This window comes from Phoenix dactylifera, chromosome 12, assembly GCF_051530095.1.
Source record: "Phoenix dactylifera cultivar Ajwa chromosome 12, Ajwa_hap1_PhDact_Kaust_v1.1, whole genome shotgun sequence".
Taxonomy (NCBI): domain Eukaryota; kingdom Viridiplantae; phylum Streptophyta; class Magnoliopsida; order Arecales; family Arecaceae; genus Phoenix; species Phoenix dactylifera.
This window is the reverse complement of record NC_143201.1, coordinates 29,764,770-29,785,560: the sequence shown is the minus strand read 5'-3', so window position 1 is coordinate 29,785,560 and position 20,791 is coordinate 29,764,770. Positions and strand designations below refer to the sequence as shown.

Here is a 20,791-nt window from a genome sequence, read left to right as displayed (position 1 = left end):
TTTAATGATTTCATATCCACGCTAAAGTGGACATGATTATATTCAACATTTAATCAAATTATTATATTCGGGTTCTAATCATGGTCGAGGATACGTAAGTAGAAATGTTAAAATGATTCTTTTCGGAGCATATTGATGCATTTTGAGAAGAGATTCGTAGCTTCTTTTTTTTTCTCCACCACCACCACTATCATTATCATATTTAATGTTTTCTGACAAGACTATAATTTTCATACATGTAAACTAGAAGTTTTGTCGGACAACTAAGCAAATACTGGACTTAAACCGCACCTTCTCCTCATTATCATCATCATTATTCAAGTCTAAAGACTAGGTGGGCACCATTTAAGACTCAAAATCTACAATCTTTGATTGGGAGGTGTATATGATCACCAAGGAGGCTAAAATTAACCTTGTTGTTTCTTAACATGCTCTAAATGCAACAGCCCACAAGAACAAAGAGGTTTAGATTGTTTTCCTCAAAATGATACAGGCAATTTACAAGAAGTAACATTTCATCTGCAACATCGCCTAACTAAAGAATATGTTGTGTGTTTGAAATTCAGTGATCAACCTCAATTGCTGTAATTGAACCATATTCATGGCCACTTAAAATTATATATTAGTGGCATCTGGCTACTATTTTTATTACCAATTTAAATAGAATTTTGTTAAGAAAACATGCAGCAAAAATTGAAGGATTGAGTCTTGCACATCCAGCTAGATGAGTGATCTTCGATACATAACAGAATGAAGTTGAGCTTGCATAAATCATTCGTATAGTCTTAGTCCTATCCCAGATTTGGTTTCATAAATCTCAAATGGCCAAGTATTTATACTCAAGGCCATCTCCGGTATTTTTCAAACTGACATCCAATATTCATAAGTATTCATTTGAATCTGTTTTATAATTTTACTTATGTTTTATATTGATGGCTAATTTAACATCAATTTTCTAAAAAAAAATTTCAAAACTGGGATAAGCTTCAATGGTACTAATACATGTGATGATGATCTACACAACCAAATTAGCAAACCAATCTTAAAACTCCATACCGGACCAATGTGTTAGAATTCATTCTTGTAATATGGCATAAATAATCACATATGTCATTATTTTGTGTTAGCAAACCTAGACTTCATATAAAGTTAGCCCAAACAGTTAAGCTACCTGTTGTAGTGCTCTCTCTCTCTCTCTCTCTCTCTCTCTCTCTCTCTCTCTCTCTCTCTCTCTCTCTCTCTCTCTCTTCCTTTTCTTTTTTTTATTGCTAAACGAGAGGATGAGAATTGGGAAACTCAGGTTGGGTTTAGTTTAGGCATTGAGGAGAGAGAGAGAGAGCAAACCCAAGGATAAAATTGTTCACAATATAGTAAACTAACAATGTTAGAGAGATCAATAAGGAATATTTTGTTTAACTCTTATTAACCTCAGGGATTAAAAAGAAATAAGTTACAAGATTTCAGGGATTAAGTGCAACTACAGAAAAGGGATTTATATTTAAATATGGAAGAGCTTATTCTTTTCCTGGTTTTTGGAGGGGGGTTAGTTTAAATGTGCCCCTAATAACTTTTAATCACATAGGTATACTACTGGACTTGAGAATCTTATGACAAAGCTTAATTAGTTCTGCCAAATCTGGAGATAGCAACTAATAACTAGATGAACACCTGTCTGTATAGCCAGTGAAGGCAAACCTAAATTATCACTGGAAAAAGGTAAATCTAAGTTTAATCCATTGCTTTTCCACCAAACTCTTAATCAACAGGATCACTACCTTTTTCAAGTTTAGATTTATCAAAAAATATATAATGCCAATTAATTTCATCCCCTATGAGGAATGGGGTATGTGGGGTGTTCGGCTATGATCTGATGTCTTTTGATGCATTGCACTAACTCCTCTTATAAAACATAGGGGTTAATTATTCGCCCGGATCTTAACTTTATTTTTAAAAATAGTAAAAAAATAAATATTTTTGATATTTTTGAGTTCTAACCAACTTTCATTCCTGGAGTTAAAAGAGTACACTCCTAGCCATCATTTAGGAAAGAACATCCCATTTCTTTGAACCAAGCATTAAGTCGTAGCTCTCTTCTTAAGGCAATCTTAGAATACTACTTGGCATGAGCTTCACTTTTCTCCAATTAAAAAAAGTTCAAACTCCACCATCGGTGGGAGAGAATCAGAACTTTTTTTCAAGCTCTCTCAACTTCATTCTTCCATTCTCTTAATTTTAGCTTTGGATCCCTTAGCTTTAGCTCTTCCCCTTTCTTTCTCATCTTCTTCTTACTCAATTCTATTTAGAGCTAAATTCTCAAATATAAATTGCAGCTCTAATACGAGATCTAAGATGGCTTAAAATTTTAAAAAAAGAAATTCAAGCGAGGAGAGAACTCTTGAGGGATGTCCTCCAAAAAGGAGGAAGCAAACCAGAACATATCGAGCCATAATTGAATAAGCTCCATTAATCTTTCTTCATGGTTTCCTTAATTATATTATCTCCACAGGTAGGCTCCTCAGATTGTATCTTTCCCACAAAGGAATGACCGATCTTTTTTTACATTGTCAACCATTGGATCGTATCCTGCACATATTTTAAAGCACTTCAACCTCTTCCTTCCATCCATCTGCATAAATTTTAAAGCATGCATCCCCAACCGTTATTAACTCCTTTCTTTTTCCTCTTCTTCTCCTATTTATGATCCTACCTTTTTTTTGTGGTACATCGGCTGCTTACATTGCTCTTGCATAAGCATAGCCAGCTGCATCATTATCCCTTCGGCTGCAAGACTAGCCGCCGTGCCTCCGGCATCATCAGTAACCTCCTCCGTCTCCTCTTCACCAGGGACCGATGTAAGGCTGCGTTCACCATCCTCACCAGTTACTCTGAAAACAGTATTGTCCATGACCTCGTGATCCTTCGCCATCACCATGACATGGGGCGCCACCGCCCTTATGGATATAAATCCCCATCATCCAAATCCTCCTTCTCAAGCAGCTGGATTGAAATGAAAGAAAAGGAGAGGGGGATAAGTTGACAAAATATTTTATTAGAAATTAGCTTCTCGTGCGGCCACTTTACCTCACCGAGGAAGATATGCATTTAGAATTACCCAAACAAGTCCAGATCTTTGAAAATACGCAAAACAGCAATAACTACGACTTTTGCAAGAAATTTCTATTGTTCCTTCCCTTCCACAAAGTCCACCACATTGCACGGAGTAGCTTATCGTTTCAAAGATTTACCAAGTCTTTTTCTCCTCCAACTAGTCCAAAATATTTTTTTTCACAAAAGGAGAAAACCCTCTGAATTTGATTTTTTTTTTCTTAATTTTCCTCCATATCTGCTTGATAAATGGGCAATGGAGAAGCAAATAGTTAACAATCTCCACTTGATTACTAAAGAAAAGCATCCTGAGCTTCCATTCCACTTTTTTTGATAATACTTTTCTTGTATGCAATTTATTTCTTGCGACCAGCCATATAAAAATTCTCTTTCCATGAAGCTGCAGCTCTCCAAAGAGCATCATAACCAACGAGCCTCATCACCGTTTGGCACTCGCCGCTTCCAAATTGCCAACGAATTTGTCAAGTCACGTCCAAAGCTAAGATCCCATGTCAACCGCTTTGAACGTGGGAATGAAAGAACCCAATTTAATTGCACATTTAAGGATATTCAATTGATGAGTTCTTGCTCCTCAACCACCCAGAACATGGTGACCCTTTAATTAGCTGGCCTCCAAATACCCGTGAGTGTAACCCAACAAAAAAAAGCGACCGTAGCTTTTAGCTTTTTCCCGTGATTCCTATCAGAAACATCAATTCACCAATGTTTCCTTGGCTTTTCTTCAACCCATCATTTTTTAATAATATTCTGATAATAAATTGGCACAAAGAAGGAGACGCTTGTCGCTTGTGCTCGGTTACCTGCGAAGAGAAACGAAGAGGCCCGTCCAAAGTCAAGGGACCCACAAGAATATGGGAACAGCAAACCATGCCCTTGGCGCAAATAGCTAGAACGGTGGTTAACTCCAAGTAACGATGGAGAAAGATTTGAAGATAAGAAGCGAACGGAAGCGCGATCCGACATAACAAACAGCTAATCTCGATAGCTAATAGAGAAAAGAGGGAAGACCGGTCAACGAGCATTCAATCAATATCACCAAGAGATCGCGATCCAACGAATGGATGAATCCCAACGTCGAAACCCCCCACATGGACCTCTTATACAATCAGAGGCTTTGCCGGGGATTACCGCATAAAAGCGGGGGTGGTGGACTTCTTACTAGAATCTGGGAAGGTAAACTAGACCTAATAAAAAGTGAACTCACTGACTTTTTTTATTCCAATTTGTTTTAGAAACGAGTAATCTCCGCCTGCTTTCCGGCTATTCCACTCGATGTGGCGGCAGGTTAAAACGGCTTCAACTTGAATCAGTCAGTCATTGACTCTTGGCCGGGAAAATTGCCTGGAAGGAGCCTTCTTCCTTCATTGAAAGCATGATTAGCTTAAAAGTTTCAGAAATCATGAAATCATGCCGCTTGTTATGGTTAGAGATCTAAACTACTAGTAATCTGGTACGACTCAACAATACGTAAAAAATAAAGTAGCAAACAGATAGAAACCCATTCCAAGTCCTAAATAACACAGAAAAACAATAACTAAGGCCGGCCATGCAATGGCAAGGAACGGCAGGATGGTACAAATATTGAGAGTGAACAGCAAACAATTTATCTCATTATGCAAGAAGAAAACGGCTGTCTACAGAAGTATAGGGCAAAGAAAAGCAGAGTAAGAGGAAAAGATTAAAGACGAGATTGGATGATAGCCAAGACAGAGCTTGAAGAATTCATAAGTAATGATCACCATATATAAATGAAGGAAAAGAGCAAAGTATAGTAGGAGGGGGATAATACCACAATTTAATCCACTTGTTCTTGAAACTCATGGTCTCTATACATTGATTTTCCCAGCATTTGCTCTCTGATGTACTCTCTCTCAGCCATTTATTCACAATGCAGATATAATTAATATGGAGAGATTTCCCCCCAATCCCCTGCCTCTCCCTTCTCCATGTGTTCTCGATCTCTTCTTCATCACCATGATGAATGGTTTGTGTCGAGTGTTTTCCCCCCTCCATCAGAGGGTAGTCAACAACAGAGGTAGCGAGAGGAACAAAAACATAGGAGATTCAATGGACAACAAGCATGACGAGAATCCAAAATACATTCTTTCTTCTTTAACAATGGAGGGTGGGAGGAGGGTGGGGAGAACAATTCTCAAAAGAATCAATAGAACGGAGGAGGAGGAGGTGATGCATATGAGATTCCAACAACAGGTGGCAATGGGCCTTCGTATAGAGGGGTGGGTGCTGGCGAAGATGGTGGTGGTGATGGTGGAGTCTCACAGGGTTTAGGGGGTGGAGGGGAAGGTGGTGGTGGTGGAGTTTCACATGGTTTTGAGGGTGGTGGAGACGAAGGCATAGGTGGGGGCGGTGGTGGTGATGTATAATGGTAAGGTGGCGAAGGTGGTGGAGGTGAAGGAGATGGTGGAGGCTCATAGTGGACAGGTGGTGGTGGTGGAGACGGTGACGGTGGCGGTGGTGGAGAAGCATAGTATACCGGTGTTGGCGGTGGTGGAGAAGGTGGCGGCGGCGGTTCTATGCATGGAGGTGGTGATGGTGGCGGCGGTGGCTCAATACATGGTGGTGGAGGGGGAGGTGAATTAGGTGGTGGAGGTGGCGAGAACATTCGCGGTGGTGGCGGTGATGGGTAATAATAAACAGGTGGTGGCGGGGAATGAGGTGGCGGAGGCGGCGAAGCTTGACGTGGTGGTGGAGACGGGTAAGGAGGCGGTGGAGAATAATGCGGGCTGGGAGGCGGCGGCGAGTTGGGCGGCGGAGGTGGCGGAGACCGAACGCAGTAGACGGGCGGAGGTGGCGAAGGCGGTGGTGGAGGAGGCGGCGGGCATGGGGATGGAGGAGGTGGAGAGGGTGGTGGCGGAGACGGAGATGGTGGAGGTGGGGAAGGAGGCGGCGGGGACGGAGACGGTGGTGGCGGAGAAGGCGGTGGAGGAGATGGGGACGGCGGCGGCGGCGATGGTGGTGGTGGGGAGTAAACTGGAGGTGGAGGCGGCGAAGGAGGCGGCGGGGGAGGGCTCGCCGGCACGAACGGCGCGCACCGGAAGGAGTTGCAGTCCACGGGATGGGACAAGAAGGACTTGCATTGCGCCGCGGATCTCTGCGCCGGCCGGCCGGGCAGGCAGTTCCTCCGGTCGTCGAACGACGGCACCTTCAGGCACACCGGCGGCTCTCCTGTGAAGAAGTTATAAGAGAAGGTGAAGTTCTGAAGGCGGGGCAGGGTGCAGATAGAGGTCGGGATCTGGCCGGAGAGGAGGTTGTGTGCGACATCCAGCTGCTCGAGGCTGAGCATCCATCCGATGGAGTCCGGCAGAGGCCCGACGAGCTGGTTGAAGCTGACATCGAAGACGGTGAGGTCCTTGAGGAGGCCGATCTCGGGTGGGAGGCAAGACCGGAGGCCGTTGTTGAGAAGGATGATCTCGTTGAGGGTCCTGGACATTTTGCCGAGGCTGGCCGGGACGCATCCCCGGAAGCGGTTGTTGGCGAGGACGATGACGGAGACGGGGGAGTTGCCGAAGTTGTCGGGGATGTCAAAGGCGAAGCGGTTGTGGTTGATGAAGATGGCGTCGAGATCCTTGTCGAAGAGGGCCTTGGGGACGCCCCCCTCGAACTCGTTGAACCGAAGATCGAGGAACTTGAGAGAAGGTAGGCCGAGGACGACGTCCGGGAACTTGCCGGCGAAGCGGTTGTTGCTGAGATCGAGCTCGAAGAGGAGGTGCAGGCATTCGAACTTGTGGGGGACCGTGCCGCAGAAGCGGTTGGAGTTGATGTGGAAGAGGGCGAGATCAGTTAGGAGGCCGAGCTCCTCGGGGAGGTAGCCGGCGATGTCGCCGTGGTTGAGGTCGATGCCGGCGACGACGGTGAGGTGGGGGTCGGAGGGGAGCGGTGCGCAGTAGACGCCGGTGTAGTTGCAGACGTTTGATCCGACCCAGTTGGCGGTGAGGTTGAGGGGGTCGGAGATGATGGCCAGCTTCCAGGCCTGGAGGGCAATGTAGGCGTCCCGGAGATGGGAGTTGGGGAAGTTGAGCGACGGGTCCACGGTCACGTACTCCCCCCGGTCCCCGAACTCGTCCCGGTAGTAGAGGAGCTGCCGCTGCCGGATGAATCCGGCCTCCGCGTCCGTCAGCCCATGGCTCGAGAACCCAAACGCCGAGCCAGCGAAACAGAGGAGAAATAAGACCAGGTGATGGAGACGTTGTGATCTACCGCTTTTCTTCATCTCATCCTCTTCTTCCTAAGTGCTGCAGTTTCAAAGAATGGGGGAAGGAAAGAAGGGACGATGAGTACAGTGGTGGGCTGCTATGTTTTTTTTTTTTTTTTCCTCGCTTCTACGGGTTTTTTGAGGGGAGAGGGAGGAGGGATAAACATAAACACTAGAGAGTCTAAGGAGAGACAGCTAAACCCCAGCTCAAAACCCACCCACGATGAGAGCGTTTTCTAAGGAAGCGTAGAGATGCTTCGAACGGCCACGCTCAGTCCTCTAATCTCTACGCGACTGACTATTCCTGGCCTCTGCTTCTCATGGTTCATAAATACAGATATTTTGAATTTATTATTACTTCCTTTTGTCTTTTTTTAAATTTTAAAAATAAAAATTTTGCGATGCGCTCGCTCGCGGTGATATTCCGCGCACCATGATTTGTTTGAACTGATATGCGACCATGGAAAGTGGGGAGGAATGCTGCTTATCTTATTTAAAAATTAGAGGTATGAAGATAAAAGCGAGCGGTGAGCTCAAATGGAGAGGCTTCATGATCCCGTTTTGAACTTTATGTGCGTTCAAACTCGGCAAGGGGAAGATTGGAATAACGAAGGAAGAATTTTTTTTTTATTTTTTTTTTAATCTTCGGAGGAGATTGAAATTTATTATTCACGGGACTGAACAATACATTGGCGGTAAGATAACCGGGCATGAACGAACCCCAAAACTACGCTACCGAAACGGCTACCCGAATTTTACGTCTTCGCCGGCGGTGTTTTTAATTTAATTTAATCGCGATGGTCCCCCAACGTGGAACTAACTGCTTAAATATTTCAAAGGCGCAGGCCCGGACCGCGGAAACAGGGTTGCAGTCGTCTTTCATCTGCGGCTTAAAAGAAATTAAAAAAAATATATGGATAACTAAATTGTCCTCGTATTATGTCACCTTGTCCTTCGGATTAATTCCGATAGATGGCCGGATGGGACTGGCCATTTGGCATGGATGGTGATGGCCACGTTGAGGGGTTCTGCTCTTGTTTGTTTTTTAAATAAATTAGGGGAGAAGGTATAAGTTGGCGTGGGCCCTCGGGATGAGAAATTGGGAGAAGGGAGCGATCCCGCATGTGAGTGGGCCCACGCGTCACGGCCCACACGGCTGAACCGTCGGCGCCGAGGCCCGCTGGCACACCGCGTCCCCATGAAAGGTACCGGCCACGTCATCTCCCGACTGAGAAAATCGGACGGTTGGATCATTCCCTCTAGAAGGTTCCCGGCTCCAACGCTCCCCTGACTATCATCAAATCCCAGGCGTCCGTTTCAAAATTCAGGAGCTTTGGTTTCTCATGCACCAATTAAGCCACAGCTCGCCATCAATTCCTGAGATACTTGTGTCGCAGTTTAATCGGCTAATCAATTCATCGACGATCCAAGATTCTTCTAATTCTTGAATAAATTACTGCTAATTATTTCTCGTTGCAGAATTATAGCTAAATTAGTGAATTCTGAAGCTAATGAGCTCAGCTAACATAACAACCAATCAATGCTGTGAACACGCCTAGCCGTCGTAACGCTTGAGGCTTGCATGTAGGTTCTATCTTTGATAAATTATATATTACAAAAAAAGATAAGATGATTAAATAAAATGATTCGCATAATAACTTTCGTCAGATGGGGGTTGCCCATTCCCACAAGAGAGTCCAAATACAAAGGGTTCCATTTAGTGCTGAGCAGCTCATATTCTCGATGAAAGAGAATGGTGCAAATCGTGACAACAGAATGGTACGAATCAGGAAAAAAAAAACATGTGTTCATACAATGAAAGATTGACTTGCAGCAGGGCAATGAAAACGTCAGCCAATTGGTGGTCCATTATGAATGTAATAATGATGTAATATAAGAAATGCAGGACCACGAGGTCGTTGTTTGCCACTAAGAATAGCGTGAATAAAACGTTGCATGACTCATTTTACCTCTCTTTATTTTTATTCATTGGAGGCCATCTCTATTTAAAATGCTAATCATTAACTTTCAGCCTCCTTTCTATTTCTTTATAAAATGCATTTTGACTGTCAATCAAATATGTATATATTTATACAAAACTAAAAGATTGTTCTTTCTCGCATTTTGACTATCCTGTAGTATCACTTGAATCGTATGCATTTTGGTTGTCAAAAAAATATATATATGTTTATAGAAAACTAACAGATTGTTATTCTACATATATTGACTATCATGTATCATTGCTTAAATGTTACCAACGTTAGCAAGGCAACACAATATTCAACATTTTTCAGAATCTTAGATAAGTTATAGCACTATAACGGGGTATCGCTGCAATAATAGCTAGCATTAAAAAAAGATATTACAATAATAATTTGGTGCTGCACATACATTTACTTTGTGCCAAGAAAAACCTCAAAAGTTAATTTTCAGGTCCAACGAGGATTTTGTTTTATTCAAGTTGCATATTACAAATTTTTGCTACCATCTCTACCACCATCTATTTTTTTTGCTAATTTTCTGGATAAAATAAAAATAAAAATACCAATAGCAATTCTTCTTATAGATTTATACAAATTATAAGATATCTATATTAAAAAAGATTTGCATATCTTTTTCAAAAAACAATCATTGGAGAGATATACCTTGCAGTGCAACTGCAAGACCATCCGATCTTTGGTGATGCAAGCGAGACAAACATGCCGTCTTCCCTCAAAAGTTGTAATAGCTATTTTTATTTCTGTTCTTTTTATAGAAATGATCGTAAGGATCCCATGGACCTTGGCCGTCAAGTCCTATCGGTGAAAATTGGAAAAATTCGAAGCTCTATAAAAGGTCCAGGGATTGTGTTCAATTGTTTGATCCCAACTCTGGTTCCATTCCAAGACATTCTAGCTACCAATTTGCAGTCCTTAAGCTCTAATAGAAGTTCCCAAAGTTCCCGAAGTTCGGGCTACCCTTTGGGACGAGGCAACGGCGGTCAGCGGAAAACTAAAGCAGAAGCCTCCAAATGCCAGCGGGCAGAGAGCTGGAGTCCTCCTCCCTCCGCCGCCCAGCGTATTAAACCCACATTAGATCCTCGGGTGAGATGACGTGAGGCTGCTGCGCTTTCCGGAACGAGACGGCACCCGCCACCCAATCCCCACAGCCCACAGCCCACAGCGACCGGTCCAAAGCCAAAACAACGTGCCGAGAGATTAGAGGACGGATGGTGGTTGGCTCTCCAATATACACGTGTCGGTGGATCATGTGATCCTCCATCCCAGCTCTCGTATGACGAGGATAGCAGTTTCATTCCAAACAATCCGTCCACAGTCCATGCCAACAACCTCCTCCGTTCGTGTTGTCATCAGACATCACCTGTAACCATCCATTCCGTTCTAATATTTTTTTAACGCCCCTTATCGTCCCCGAGGACTTCAGTAGGTAAGGTAACGAATGGGACAGGATGGGATAGGGGTGGTGGTTTCCTTCCTAAGCCGGCCAAGCAGCGCCGCCCGTTCTTGTACTGTTTGAAGTATTAACGGCTCGATTGAAGCGGAAATCGCGGCGAAAAGATGATTGGACTTCACGGGGCAGAGAGTAAATTTGATGAATTACCGGAAAAAGTTTGGATTTGTAAATTAGACTCGAAGTATAGCGCCAAAAAAAACAAAAAAAAAAAACTCAGAGTAGTGGGGAACTTGATTTTCGGTGTAGTGGGGAGGTCTCCTTCTTCCTTTGATTGGATCTTTCTTGGCCTCGAGGTCGATCATGCTTAACTCTGCCGAGACTATGGCTGCCAAAATCATGCCGAGATCGAAGTCGTGAGCTCTGTGGTCATCGATGCCAAGACCGAGCGCTCTGAAATCGGGCGCTTTGAGGTCGAGCACTCTGAGGTCGGGACTGCTGAGAATATGCTTGCTGTCGTCACGTTCGTCATCAAGTGCCGGCGATTTGACCATGTGCTTTGAGTGATCCATTTTACCCCTAACAATACATACTTGATGGGGCAATAATCGACATCTTGACCTCGGTTCTTATCAAGATAAACAATTTCTGTGAAAATCGAAGTGCCACCCTGCTCATGCTAATAAAGACCAGCAGTTTTGGTGACACCGCAATTAATACATGATCGGCGTGATTACTGTCGTGTGCGCTCAAGCGAAACGGTTACCATGTGGTTAACATGCAGGTGACCGTTACCATACAGATAAGGCATGCTGCACCCACTCAGATAACAGATCTGTATTCTACCCAATATAAAGGAGTAGCCCGGAGAACCTAAGATAAGTTCATTTGGAGATTCCAATCTATAGATTTTCTTCCTTCCACACTCTTGCCCTTCTATTTTAAATTAAACATCGGAGGGTCCTCGTCGGAAATATTTCCGCAAGTGGACTTCTTGCAAATTAGCCTCGGCAGCAATCAACTTTTTCTTATTTTGGTCTCACCCGACCTCGCTTCTCTTTGGTTCTCACCGACCTCAGAGAAACTCGGTTCAGAATTTGGTGACAATAATACTCGTACATATAAATATACCAATATATGCATGTATTCACATTTGTGCATCTATTATTTTTTCATTTTAATCGTAAAAGAAAATAATCAAGTGGAGAGCAGTAACAATGCAACCATCTTGTTCTACTAAAGTCCTATGATCCTATCTATGTCACCTATAATCTTTTTACAATATATTTTTTATGATTTAATCTTTATATTAAAGTTGATTATTATATTTTTTTTATTCTTCATATATTCTAACTATGTGAATATGTAGGAAATAAAAGTAATAGTAAAATGTATGACCCTTTTTTTAGTTTTGATTTTTATATAGCCGATATTTTTTACTTTTGCTTTCTCCGCACCTTCTTAGGTGCAGGCACTACCTTTTAAGGCAAAACATTTTTCTATCGATATATTTTTGCATCCCGCATCTTTTGATATGGGTTTCATAATTACAGGAATTAGTTCTATAACTAATATGGGATTCCATGGTCATTATATAAATACTCTATCATAGGTTTATTGGCATTGCACGTTTTCTCGTAATAAAAATAGGTTGTAATGTTTATTTTCCTTCTATCATCATTCTATTTATCTATATATATATATATATATTGCTTCACATTTTATAATCAGATCGGAAAACCCTATATGATATTTAAAAACGTTCCACAAGTGGATAATGCTAGCATAAGTCAAAGAAAAGTTAGGTAGAGCATATTTAATTTTTCTCTAGATAAGTAATATAGAAGTCTTAAAAAAAAAGTAAATACAGTACCCAAATAATGATAGGAATATTAGAAGTGGGTGACATCTATTTTATAACGGTACTTTGTTTTTATTTTATGATTAACAAAGTAATATTCTGGGTCCAAACCTCAAAGCCGGTCCACGCTATCCGAACCTTTTTACAATATGGACATAAAAATTTCATTAGGTTCTGATTTAACTTTGAATCTAAACAATAATTTTTTTGATTTGGGTATATGAATATCGGCAAATCCAACGGGAACTTGACACGCCGATAACCGTACATGCGGTTGCCGCCGCCCGCCAGCCAGCCGGGGACCGCGTCTCAGTAGCGTTACTTTTTAGCAAAAGCTGCAAAAGCAGGAGAGAGGAGAGAAGGTACGGGAAGCCCTGGTAAACGGAGTATAATACGCTACCAAAAATTTTAGAAAAAATTCCGGCCGCGAGCGTGGTGCCCAACTTTGGGATCTCAATGATCCGATCGCCAGAGCCCATCGTCATGATCATCCATACCATGCATTCACGTTGTCCAACACATCATCATCGGCGTCATCTGTCGTGTCCACTTGACTCCGGACGGTCAGTTAGGATACGATGGATCATGCTATGCGTCTAAACCGATGCCCTCCAGGGCGGCAAGACACGTGGGATCCGGATCCAGTCACTCTGGGGCCCTGCATACGCTGGAGTGCGGTTTTATCTATTTGTCGTTCCAATTTCTGAATCATTCCCATGAACCGCTTGGATGGATTGGATCCGTGTATAGTGATCGCTGCATCGGATTTGGAGCCACTAAAAACCAGGGTTCCTCCTGATCATTAAAAAGATCGATATCTTCCTTTTGATTCGAACCATCTTATCTCATTCTGCTGTCATCATTAACGGCACGGCTCCGACTTCATTTAACGGCAGGGTGCCTGTTGGGGGGAATAAGATTTTTTCCCAAATGACATAAATGCCCCAAAGAAGCCGTACAATTTCCGACCCCGGACGGCCGAAGTCGGCGTCCGACTTCGGAACGCCCGACCTCAAGACGACCGACCTCGAGACCTCCGACCTAAGAAAAATCCCGATGTTCGAGGTCTACTCTTGTCAGCCACCTACTACGGCCGTGCGCCTCTGAGGTCTGGCCGAGGACCATACCCTGACGCCCCTCTGGCATTTATTGCGCATGGTCGCTGTAACTCTCCGGCTTACTCCACAATAAATGCGGATCTCCGGCTTACTCCACAATAAATGCGGATCTCCGGCTCACTCCACAATAAATGCGCATGGCTCCTATCATCTACGGACTCTCAGCTCTCCACGGCAAATCAGCCCAGCAGAGTCTAGTCAACTATGATAAGTCTCCGATCTCGGCCATACCTCCGACACCAATGCAATAATTCGCCTGATAGCGTGCTAATTCGGGCTGTACGACGCCCTCACCGCCGACATCAGTGCAATGATCCGCCTGACCGTGCGCCGACCCGAACGACATGCCGAGCCGTACTACGGCTTCGCCTTGTTACATCGCAGGTAAACCGACCTCCGCCTATAAAAGGGAGCCTTGGCCTCTCAGGAGGGGGTTGGAAGATTGATGCACTCTACTGACACTGTTTATCTCCTTTCTACACTATTTGCCCCCTCCCTGACTTGAGTGTCGGAGGGCCGGCGCCGAAAAACCCGGCCACCGGCTCGTGTGCAGGCACCCAGACGGAGGACGCCGCCAGCTGACGGATCGTCGCCTCGCCGCATGAACCAGCCGTCCCTTCTCTCCGACCGCCCCAGACGGAGGACGCCGCCCGCCGACGGACCGCCGCCCCGCCGTGAGAACTCGCCGCTCCCTCTCCTCGACCGAAGATTGCCCCCGGGTCCAATTTCCAGCAACAGTTGGCGCTAGAGGAAGGGACCGAGTAGCAGTCATGAAGTTGAGAAGTAAGGGAGCCTCTAACGCCTTCCGGCGTCCCCCGCAAAGTCCTGGACACTCTGTCCAGAATTCTCCAACTCCGGCGGACCCGGTTCCTCAGGTCCAGCCGGAACAGTTTGACGCCTTGGTACAGCAAGTCCAGGCCCTGGCCGCCGCCGTTCAGAGTCTGCGGCGCGAGGAAGCCTTACCTACGCTCCCCCCACGGGCTCAGGCCCCGCCGGAGTGTCTCCCCAACGGCCCGGTTTTCCCAAGCCAAAACTTGCATGGCTCCTCCAGAGCCAACAACGAAGAACGAGCTTCCCCCCGGAGGGAGTCACCGGGAAAAGGCTTCGACCGGAGGCCCCAGCTTTCTGAGGCGGAGTCAGCCCCAGACCACCGTGAGCCGGCGCAAACCACGGCGACAATTCCACGAGTGGGGGAGCTCGACCGGAAAGTTGAGCATCTGGAGCGCCAGATTGCGGCGCTCCACAGCAAGAAGGCAAGACAAGAGGGAGACTTTGAGTTCACTACTAAGTCCCCCTTCTCCCGCCAGATCGAGGATGAGCCGGTTCCCGCGAGGTTCAAAATGCCTCAAGTGGAACCCTACAACGGGACGACTGACCCTCTCGACCATCTAGAGAGCTATCGGGCCCTCATGGCCCTGCAAGGGTCCTCGGAGGCCATACTCTGCAAGGCCTTTCCAGCGACCCTCCGAGGGATCGCTCGGCTTTGGTTTTCTGGGCTGAAGCCGAATACGGTGTCCTCTTTTGAGCAGCTCGGCAGGCAGTTCGCCACCAACTTCGCTGCCAGCCGGCGCCAGCAACGGACGTCGGACTCCCTTCTCGACATCAAACAGAAAGAGGGGGAGTCCCTCAAGGAGTACCTGGACCGCTTCACCGCCGCCACATGGGAGGTTCGCGAGCTAGACCAGTCGATAGCTATGTCGGCTCTGAAGACTGGGGTTCGCTCCTACCGATTCCTCTTCTCCATCGAGAAGAGCTTCCCGGCCGACTTCACTGAAATGTTGGCCCGAGCCCGGAAGTATGCCAAGGCCGAGGAGGCAGTTGCATCCAGGCGGGGGGCAATTGAGCCCGCCTCGAAGAAGCAGAAGAAACGCCGCGAGGAGCGCGGCCGACAAAGGAGCCGATCCCCCCGCCGAAAGAAGAACCTCCCCAAACTGAGAAGTCCGCCCCGACAGCAGAGGCGATCTCAGCAAAGGACCCCCCCTCAGCCGAGGTCCCCACCACGGCCTCGGACGTACCCGGAAAAGTACGAGAACTACACACCCGTCAACGCTCCCCGGGCCGAAATCCTGATGGAAATCGAGGGTCGGGACTTCTTCCGACCCCCGCCTCCTATGCGAGACACGGGACTCCCCCGGAATCCCAGGAAGTATTGCCGCTTCCACCGAGATCGTGGGCACGACACGGAGGACTGCTACCAACTCCGGGATGAGATAGAAGCGCTCATCCGACGGGGAGTACTCAACCGGTTCGTGAGGAACCGACCTGAGGAAAGGAGGCCGGCGGAGAATGTCGCACCAACCGAAAATCCGGGCGACAACAGGCCCATCGCCGGCACCATCAATATGATCGGGCGGGCCTCGGCAGGAACGGCCGCCCAGGGAGCACCCCCGAAGCGCCCACGTACTGATGAAGTCATCTCGTTCTCGGACGAGGACTTAGAAGGGGTCGAAACCCCTCATGATGACGCTGTGGTCATCTCTATGATTGTAAATAGGTTTGATGTAAAGCGTGTCCTAGTTGACAATGGAAGCTCAGCCAACATTTTGTATTATCATGCCTACCAAAAAATGGGATTGACAGAAGGGCATCTCCGGAGAGTCAATGCCCCGTTGGTTGGGTTTACCGGAGATGCAGTCCCGGCTGAAGGTGAGGCTAGCTTCCTTGTCACAGTCGGCCTCGCCCCCCGGGAGAGCACTGTGAGGATGGACCTCCTGGTGGTCCGTCTGCCCTCGGTCTACAACGCCATCCTTGGGCGCCCAGGGCTAAATGCCCTTCGAGCCGTGGTTTCAACTCGCCATTTGCTCATGCGGTTCCCCACCGACCAAGGAGTAGGCGAGGTCCGCGGAGACCAGCTGGTCGCCAAGCAATGCTACATGGCAGCCCACACAGTAAAGCAACCAGCCGAGGCGCCGGACCACCCGATGGGCCCTTCGCTGCCCATAGAAACTCTCGATGCGAGGGACACCCTGTGGAAGAAGCAAGTAGAGCCCGGTGAGCTCCTTATTCAAATCCCACTACAAGAAAATTTTCCCGAGCTAACTGTGCAGGTCGGCTCCGGCCTCGGCGCCCGCGAGAGGGATTGCCTCGTCAGCTTCCTGCGGGACAACGCTGACGTCTTCGCCTGGTCGCCCGCGGACGTGCCAGGAATTGACCCTGAGGTCATGGTCCACCGACTCCAGGTGAGACCGACCAGCAGGCCTGTAAAGCAGAAGAAAAGAGGCTCCGCCCCGGAACGACAACGAGCTGCGGCTGAGGAGGTGGACAAACTCCTCGGGGCCGGCTTCATCCGGGAGGTCTCCTACCCGGACTGGCTCGCCAACGTAGTCCTCGTAAAGAAGGCCAACGGGAAGTGGCGTATGTGCGTGGACTATACCGACCTGAACAAGGCCTGCCCGAAAGACAGCTTCCCCCTCCCGAGCATCGACCAGCTCGTCGACTCCACTTCAGGACACCAGCTGCTAACTTTTATGGACGCCTTTTCAGGGTACAATCAAATCCGAATGGCGCCAGAAGACGAGGAGAAGACGGCCTTCATCACCGACAAGGGCACCTACTGCTACAAGGTGATGCCCTTTGGCCTGAAAAATGCTGGGGCCACCTATCAGAGACTGGTCAGCCAAATTTTCAAAGACCAGATCGGCCGGAACATGGAAGTCTATGTGGACGACATGCTGGTAAAGAGCCGAGCGGCGGAGCACCACATAGCCGACCTCAACGAGACATTCGCCAAGCTCAGAAGATACCAAATGAAACTCAATCCGGCGAAGTGCGCGTTCGGGGTCACCTCGGGCAAGTTCCTGGGCTTCATAGTGACCCAGCGCGGAATTGAAGCCAACCCGGAGAAAATCCGGGCACTGCACAAGATGTCGCCTCCAAAGACAGTTAAGGAGGTGCAACGACTCGCGGGGCGGGTTGCCGCCCTGGGAAGGTTCGTCTCTCGGTCAGCCGAGCGATGCCTCCCCTTCTTCAAGAGCCTTAAGCGGCCGAAAGACTTCCGGTGGACAGAAGAATGCCAGCAGGCCTTTGAAGAGCTTCGGAGCCTTCTGGCCTCTCCCCCGCTGCTCACCAAGCCCCAGAAAAGCGAGGTCCTTTACTTATATCTGGCCGTCTCCCCAGCTGCAATAAGCTCAGTCCTCGTCCGGGAAGAGGACAAGCTCCAAAAGTCGGTCTATTACACCAGTCGGGTTCTCAGGGATGCTGAGACCCGATATTCTAAACTTGAGAAGACCATCTTCGCTCTCATCATCTCGGCTCGGAGACTCAGGCCTTACTTCCAAGCCCACACGATAGCCATATTGACCGACCAGCCTATGAAGCAAATACTGCAGAGGTCGGATCGTGCGGGGAGGATCGCCAAATGGGCGGTCGAGCTCGGAGAATTCGACCTCGAATATCGGCCCAGGCCGGCTATCAAAGCTCAGATACTCGCCGACTTCATCGTGGAGTGCACCCTTCCGAACAACCCCGAGAGGCCACCCGAATCCGTAGAGGAGGCCCCGAGGCAGCCATGGGTCCTGCACTCGGACGGGTCTTCGACCTCGGGGGGTAGCGGGGCCGGACTTATCCTCACCAGTCCAGACGGAGTGGTGGCCGAGCAAGCTTTGCGCCTCGAATTCCCGGCCTCGAACAATGAGGCCGAATATGAGGCTCTCATCGCCGGGCTCAAGCTGGCGAAAGAACTAAGAGTGGAAGACCTGACGGCCTTCAGTGACTCCCAGCTGGTGGTGAACCAGGTCCAAGGAGATTTTGGAGCTAAAGAGCCATCCATGCAAAAGTATCTCCAAAAGGTGCGGGAACTCATATCTGCCCTGAATTCTTTCAATATTCAATACATCCCCAGAGCGGAAAACCTCAGGGCAGACCAGCTATCCAAATTGGCAACCTCCCGCATGAGCGAGCTTCCCAAGGGAACAGCGCTCGAGTATCTTCGGATCCCCAGCACGGAGGAACCCGAGCCCACCATGTGCATCGACTCCGAGCCAAGCTGGATCGATGGGCTCGTCTGCTACCTTCAGGACCGAACCCTACCTCACGACGAGACGGAAGCTCGCCGAATCAAACGCCAGGCCCCCCGGTATGTCTTATACGAGAATAGACTCTACCGGCGATCATTTACTTCTCCCCTTCTCAGATGCCTCCGCCCCTCCGAGGCGGACTATGCCCTCCGAGAGGTCCATGAAGGGATCTGCGAAAATCACCTGGGGGGTCGGGCATTAGCCCATAAGGTCCTGCGACAAGGATATTATTGGCCCACACTCCAGAAGGATGCAACGGATTTCGTCCGGAAGTGCGATCGGTGCCAACGAAACGCCAATGTCCATCGCCGACCTTCAGCTCTGCTGACCTCCATCATCGCCCCCTGGCCGTTTGCCCAATGGGGGATCGACATCCTGGGGCCCTTTCCCCTGGCCACCGGACAGAGAAAGTTTCTGGTCGTCTCCATCGACTACTTCACCAAATGGGTCGAGGCCGAACCCGTCGCCCGGATCACCGAGTAAAAGATGCGAGACTTCGTGTGGAAGTCCATAATCTGCAGATTCGGACTACCCCGTATCCTTATATCTGACAATGGTCGACAATTTGACAATGTTCATTTCAGAGAATTTTGCTCTGAGCTCGGCATTGATCACCGTTTCACCTCAGTCGCTCACCCCCAGACAAACGGGGAAACTGAGGTAACTAACCGCACTATTTTGCAGGGGCTCAAGGCTAGGCTTGATCGGTCCAAAGGACAGTGGGTCGAGGACTTGTACAATGTCCTTTGGGCGTACCGGACCACGTTCCGACTGCCCACGGGAGAGACCCCCTTCAACCTAGCATACGGCACTGAGGCCGTCATCCCGTTGGAGATCGGCCTGCCTTCTCCAAGGGTGGAGCATTACGACCCCGACACCAATTCTTCCCAGCTCAGGAGTAACTTGGACCTCGTCGAAGAGACAAGAGAGGTTGCCCGGGTCCGCATGGCGAGATACCAACAGCGAACGGCCCAATACTACAACTCTAGAGTCAAGCCCAAGCTCTTCAAAGTGGGGGACCTCGTCCTCAGGAGAGCCGAGGCTTCTCAACCGACTGAGCAAGGAAAGCTCGCCCCAAATTGGGAAGGGCCGTATCAGATCGCCCGGGTACAACGACCAGGGGCGTATAAATTAAAGTCCCTAGAGGGGACCCTGATCCCGCGAAGCTGGAACTCCGAGAATCTACGAATGTACTACCAGTAAAACCCCTAGGGGTTCAAGACAATCAGGACAATGGACTCAGCTTCCTTTTCGCAAACAATTCTCTTATCTTGATGGCTGTAATTCTCTTCTAATATTGGGTCGTCTGTGATCCTCAGATTCTCTGACCAAAATCGGGATGCCTCGAGGCTCGACCGTAGAGTCCCAAACTCCCTCGACCTCGGGAAGAATCGCAGGACGACGAAACATCGACTTGGCGCAAAATTCCCTCGACTAAGGTCAGGATGCCCCGGTTCGTCGGGATGCCCCGAGACGTCGGGATGCCCCGGCTATAGGGATGTTCGAGACGTCAAGATATGAGTATGGTCCTCTCTGACCAGACGAGCTCGGCTCGTTCTCCATCAACTTCCACCTATGAGCACGGTCCTCTCTGACCAGACGAGCTCGGCTCGTTCTCCATCAACTTCCACCTATGAGCACGGTCCTCTCTGACCAGACGAGCTCGGCTCGTTCTCCTACCTCGACTAAGGTCGGGATGCCCCGAGGGTCGACCGTAGAGAACCAGACTCCCTCGACCTCGGGAAGGCGCCGTGAGGGGTGGAAAGGGTGGCTCCACCGAGGCGCCACAAAGTGGACCCCCGGGAGCGGTCGACGATCCCCGATCCCCGAAGCGAGCGATCCCTCGACTAAGGTCGGGATGCCCCGAGGGTCGACCGTAGAGAACCAGACTCCCTCGACCTCGGGAAGCGTCGCAGGTCGGTAGAGCGTGCCCAGACCCGCCGACCTGACGAACGATCCCTCGACTAAGGTCGGGATGCCCCGAGGGTCGACCGTAGAGTCCCAAACTCCCTCGACCTCGGGAGGCACCACAGGTCAGCAAAGCGTCCACGGACTCGCCGACCTGACG

The 20,791-nt window shown here is 48.4% G+C and overlaps 1 protein-coding gene across 1 annotated transcript; it reads right to left on the bottom strand.

Moving 5' to 3' along the window:
- Window positions 1-4,839: 4,839 nt before the first annotated feature.
- LOC103704595 (leucine-rich repeat extensin-like protein 4) lies at window positions 4,840-7,638 on the bottom strand. The gene has a single exon (XM_039130464.3). It carries the CDS (start codon window positions 7,355-7,357, stop codon window positions 5,288-5,290), a length of 2,070 nt encoding a protein of 689 aa, XP_038986392.3. The 5' UTR covers window positions 7,358-7,638; the 3' UTR covers window positions 4,840-5,287.
- Window positions 7,639-20,791: the final 13,153 nt, after the last annotated feature.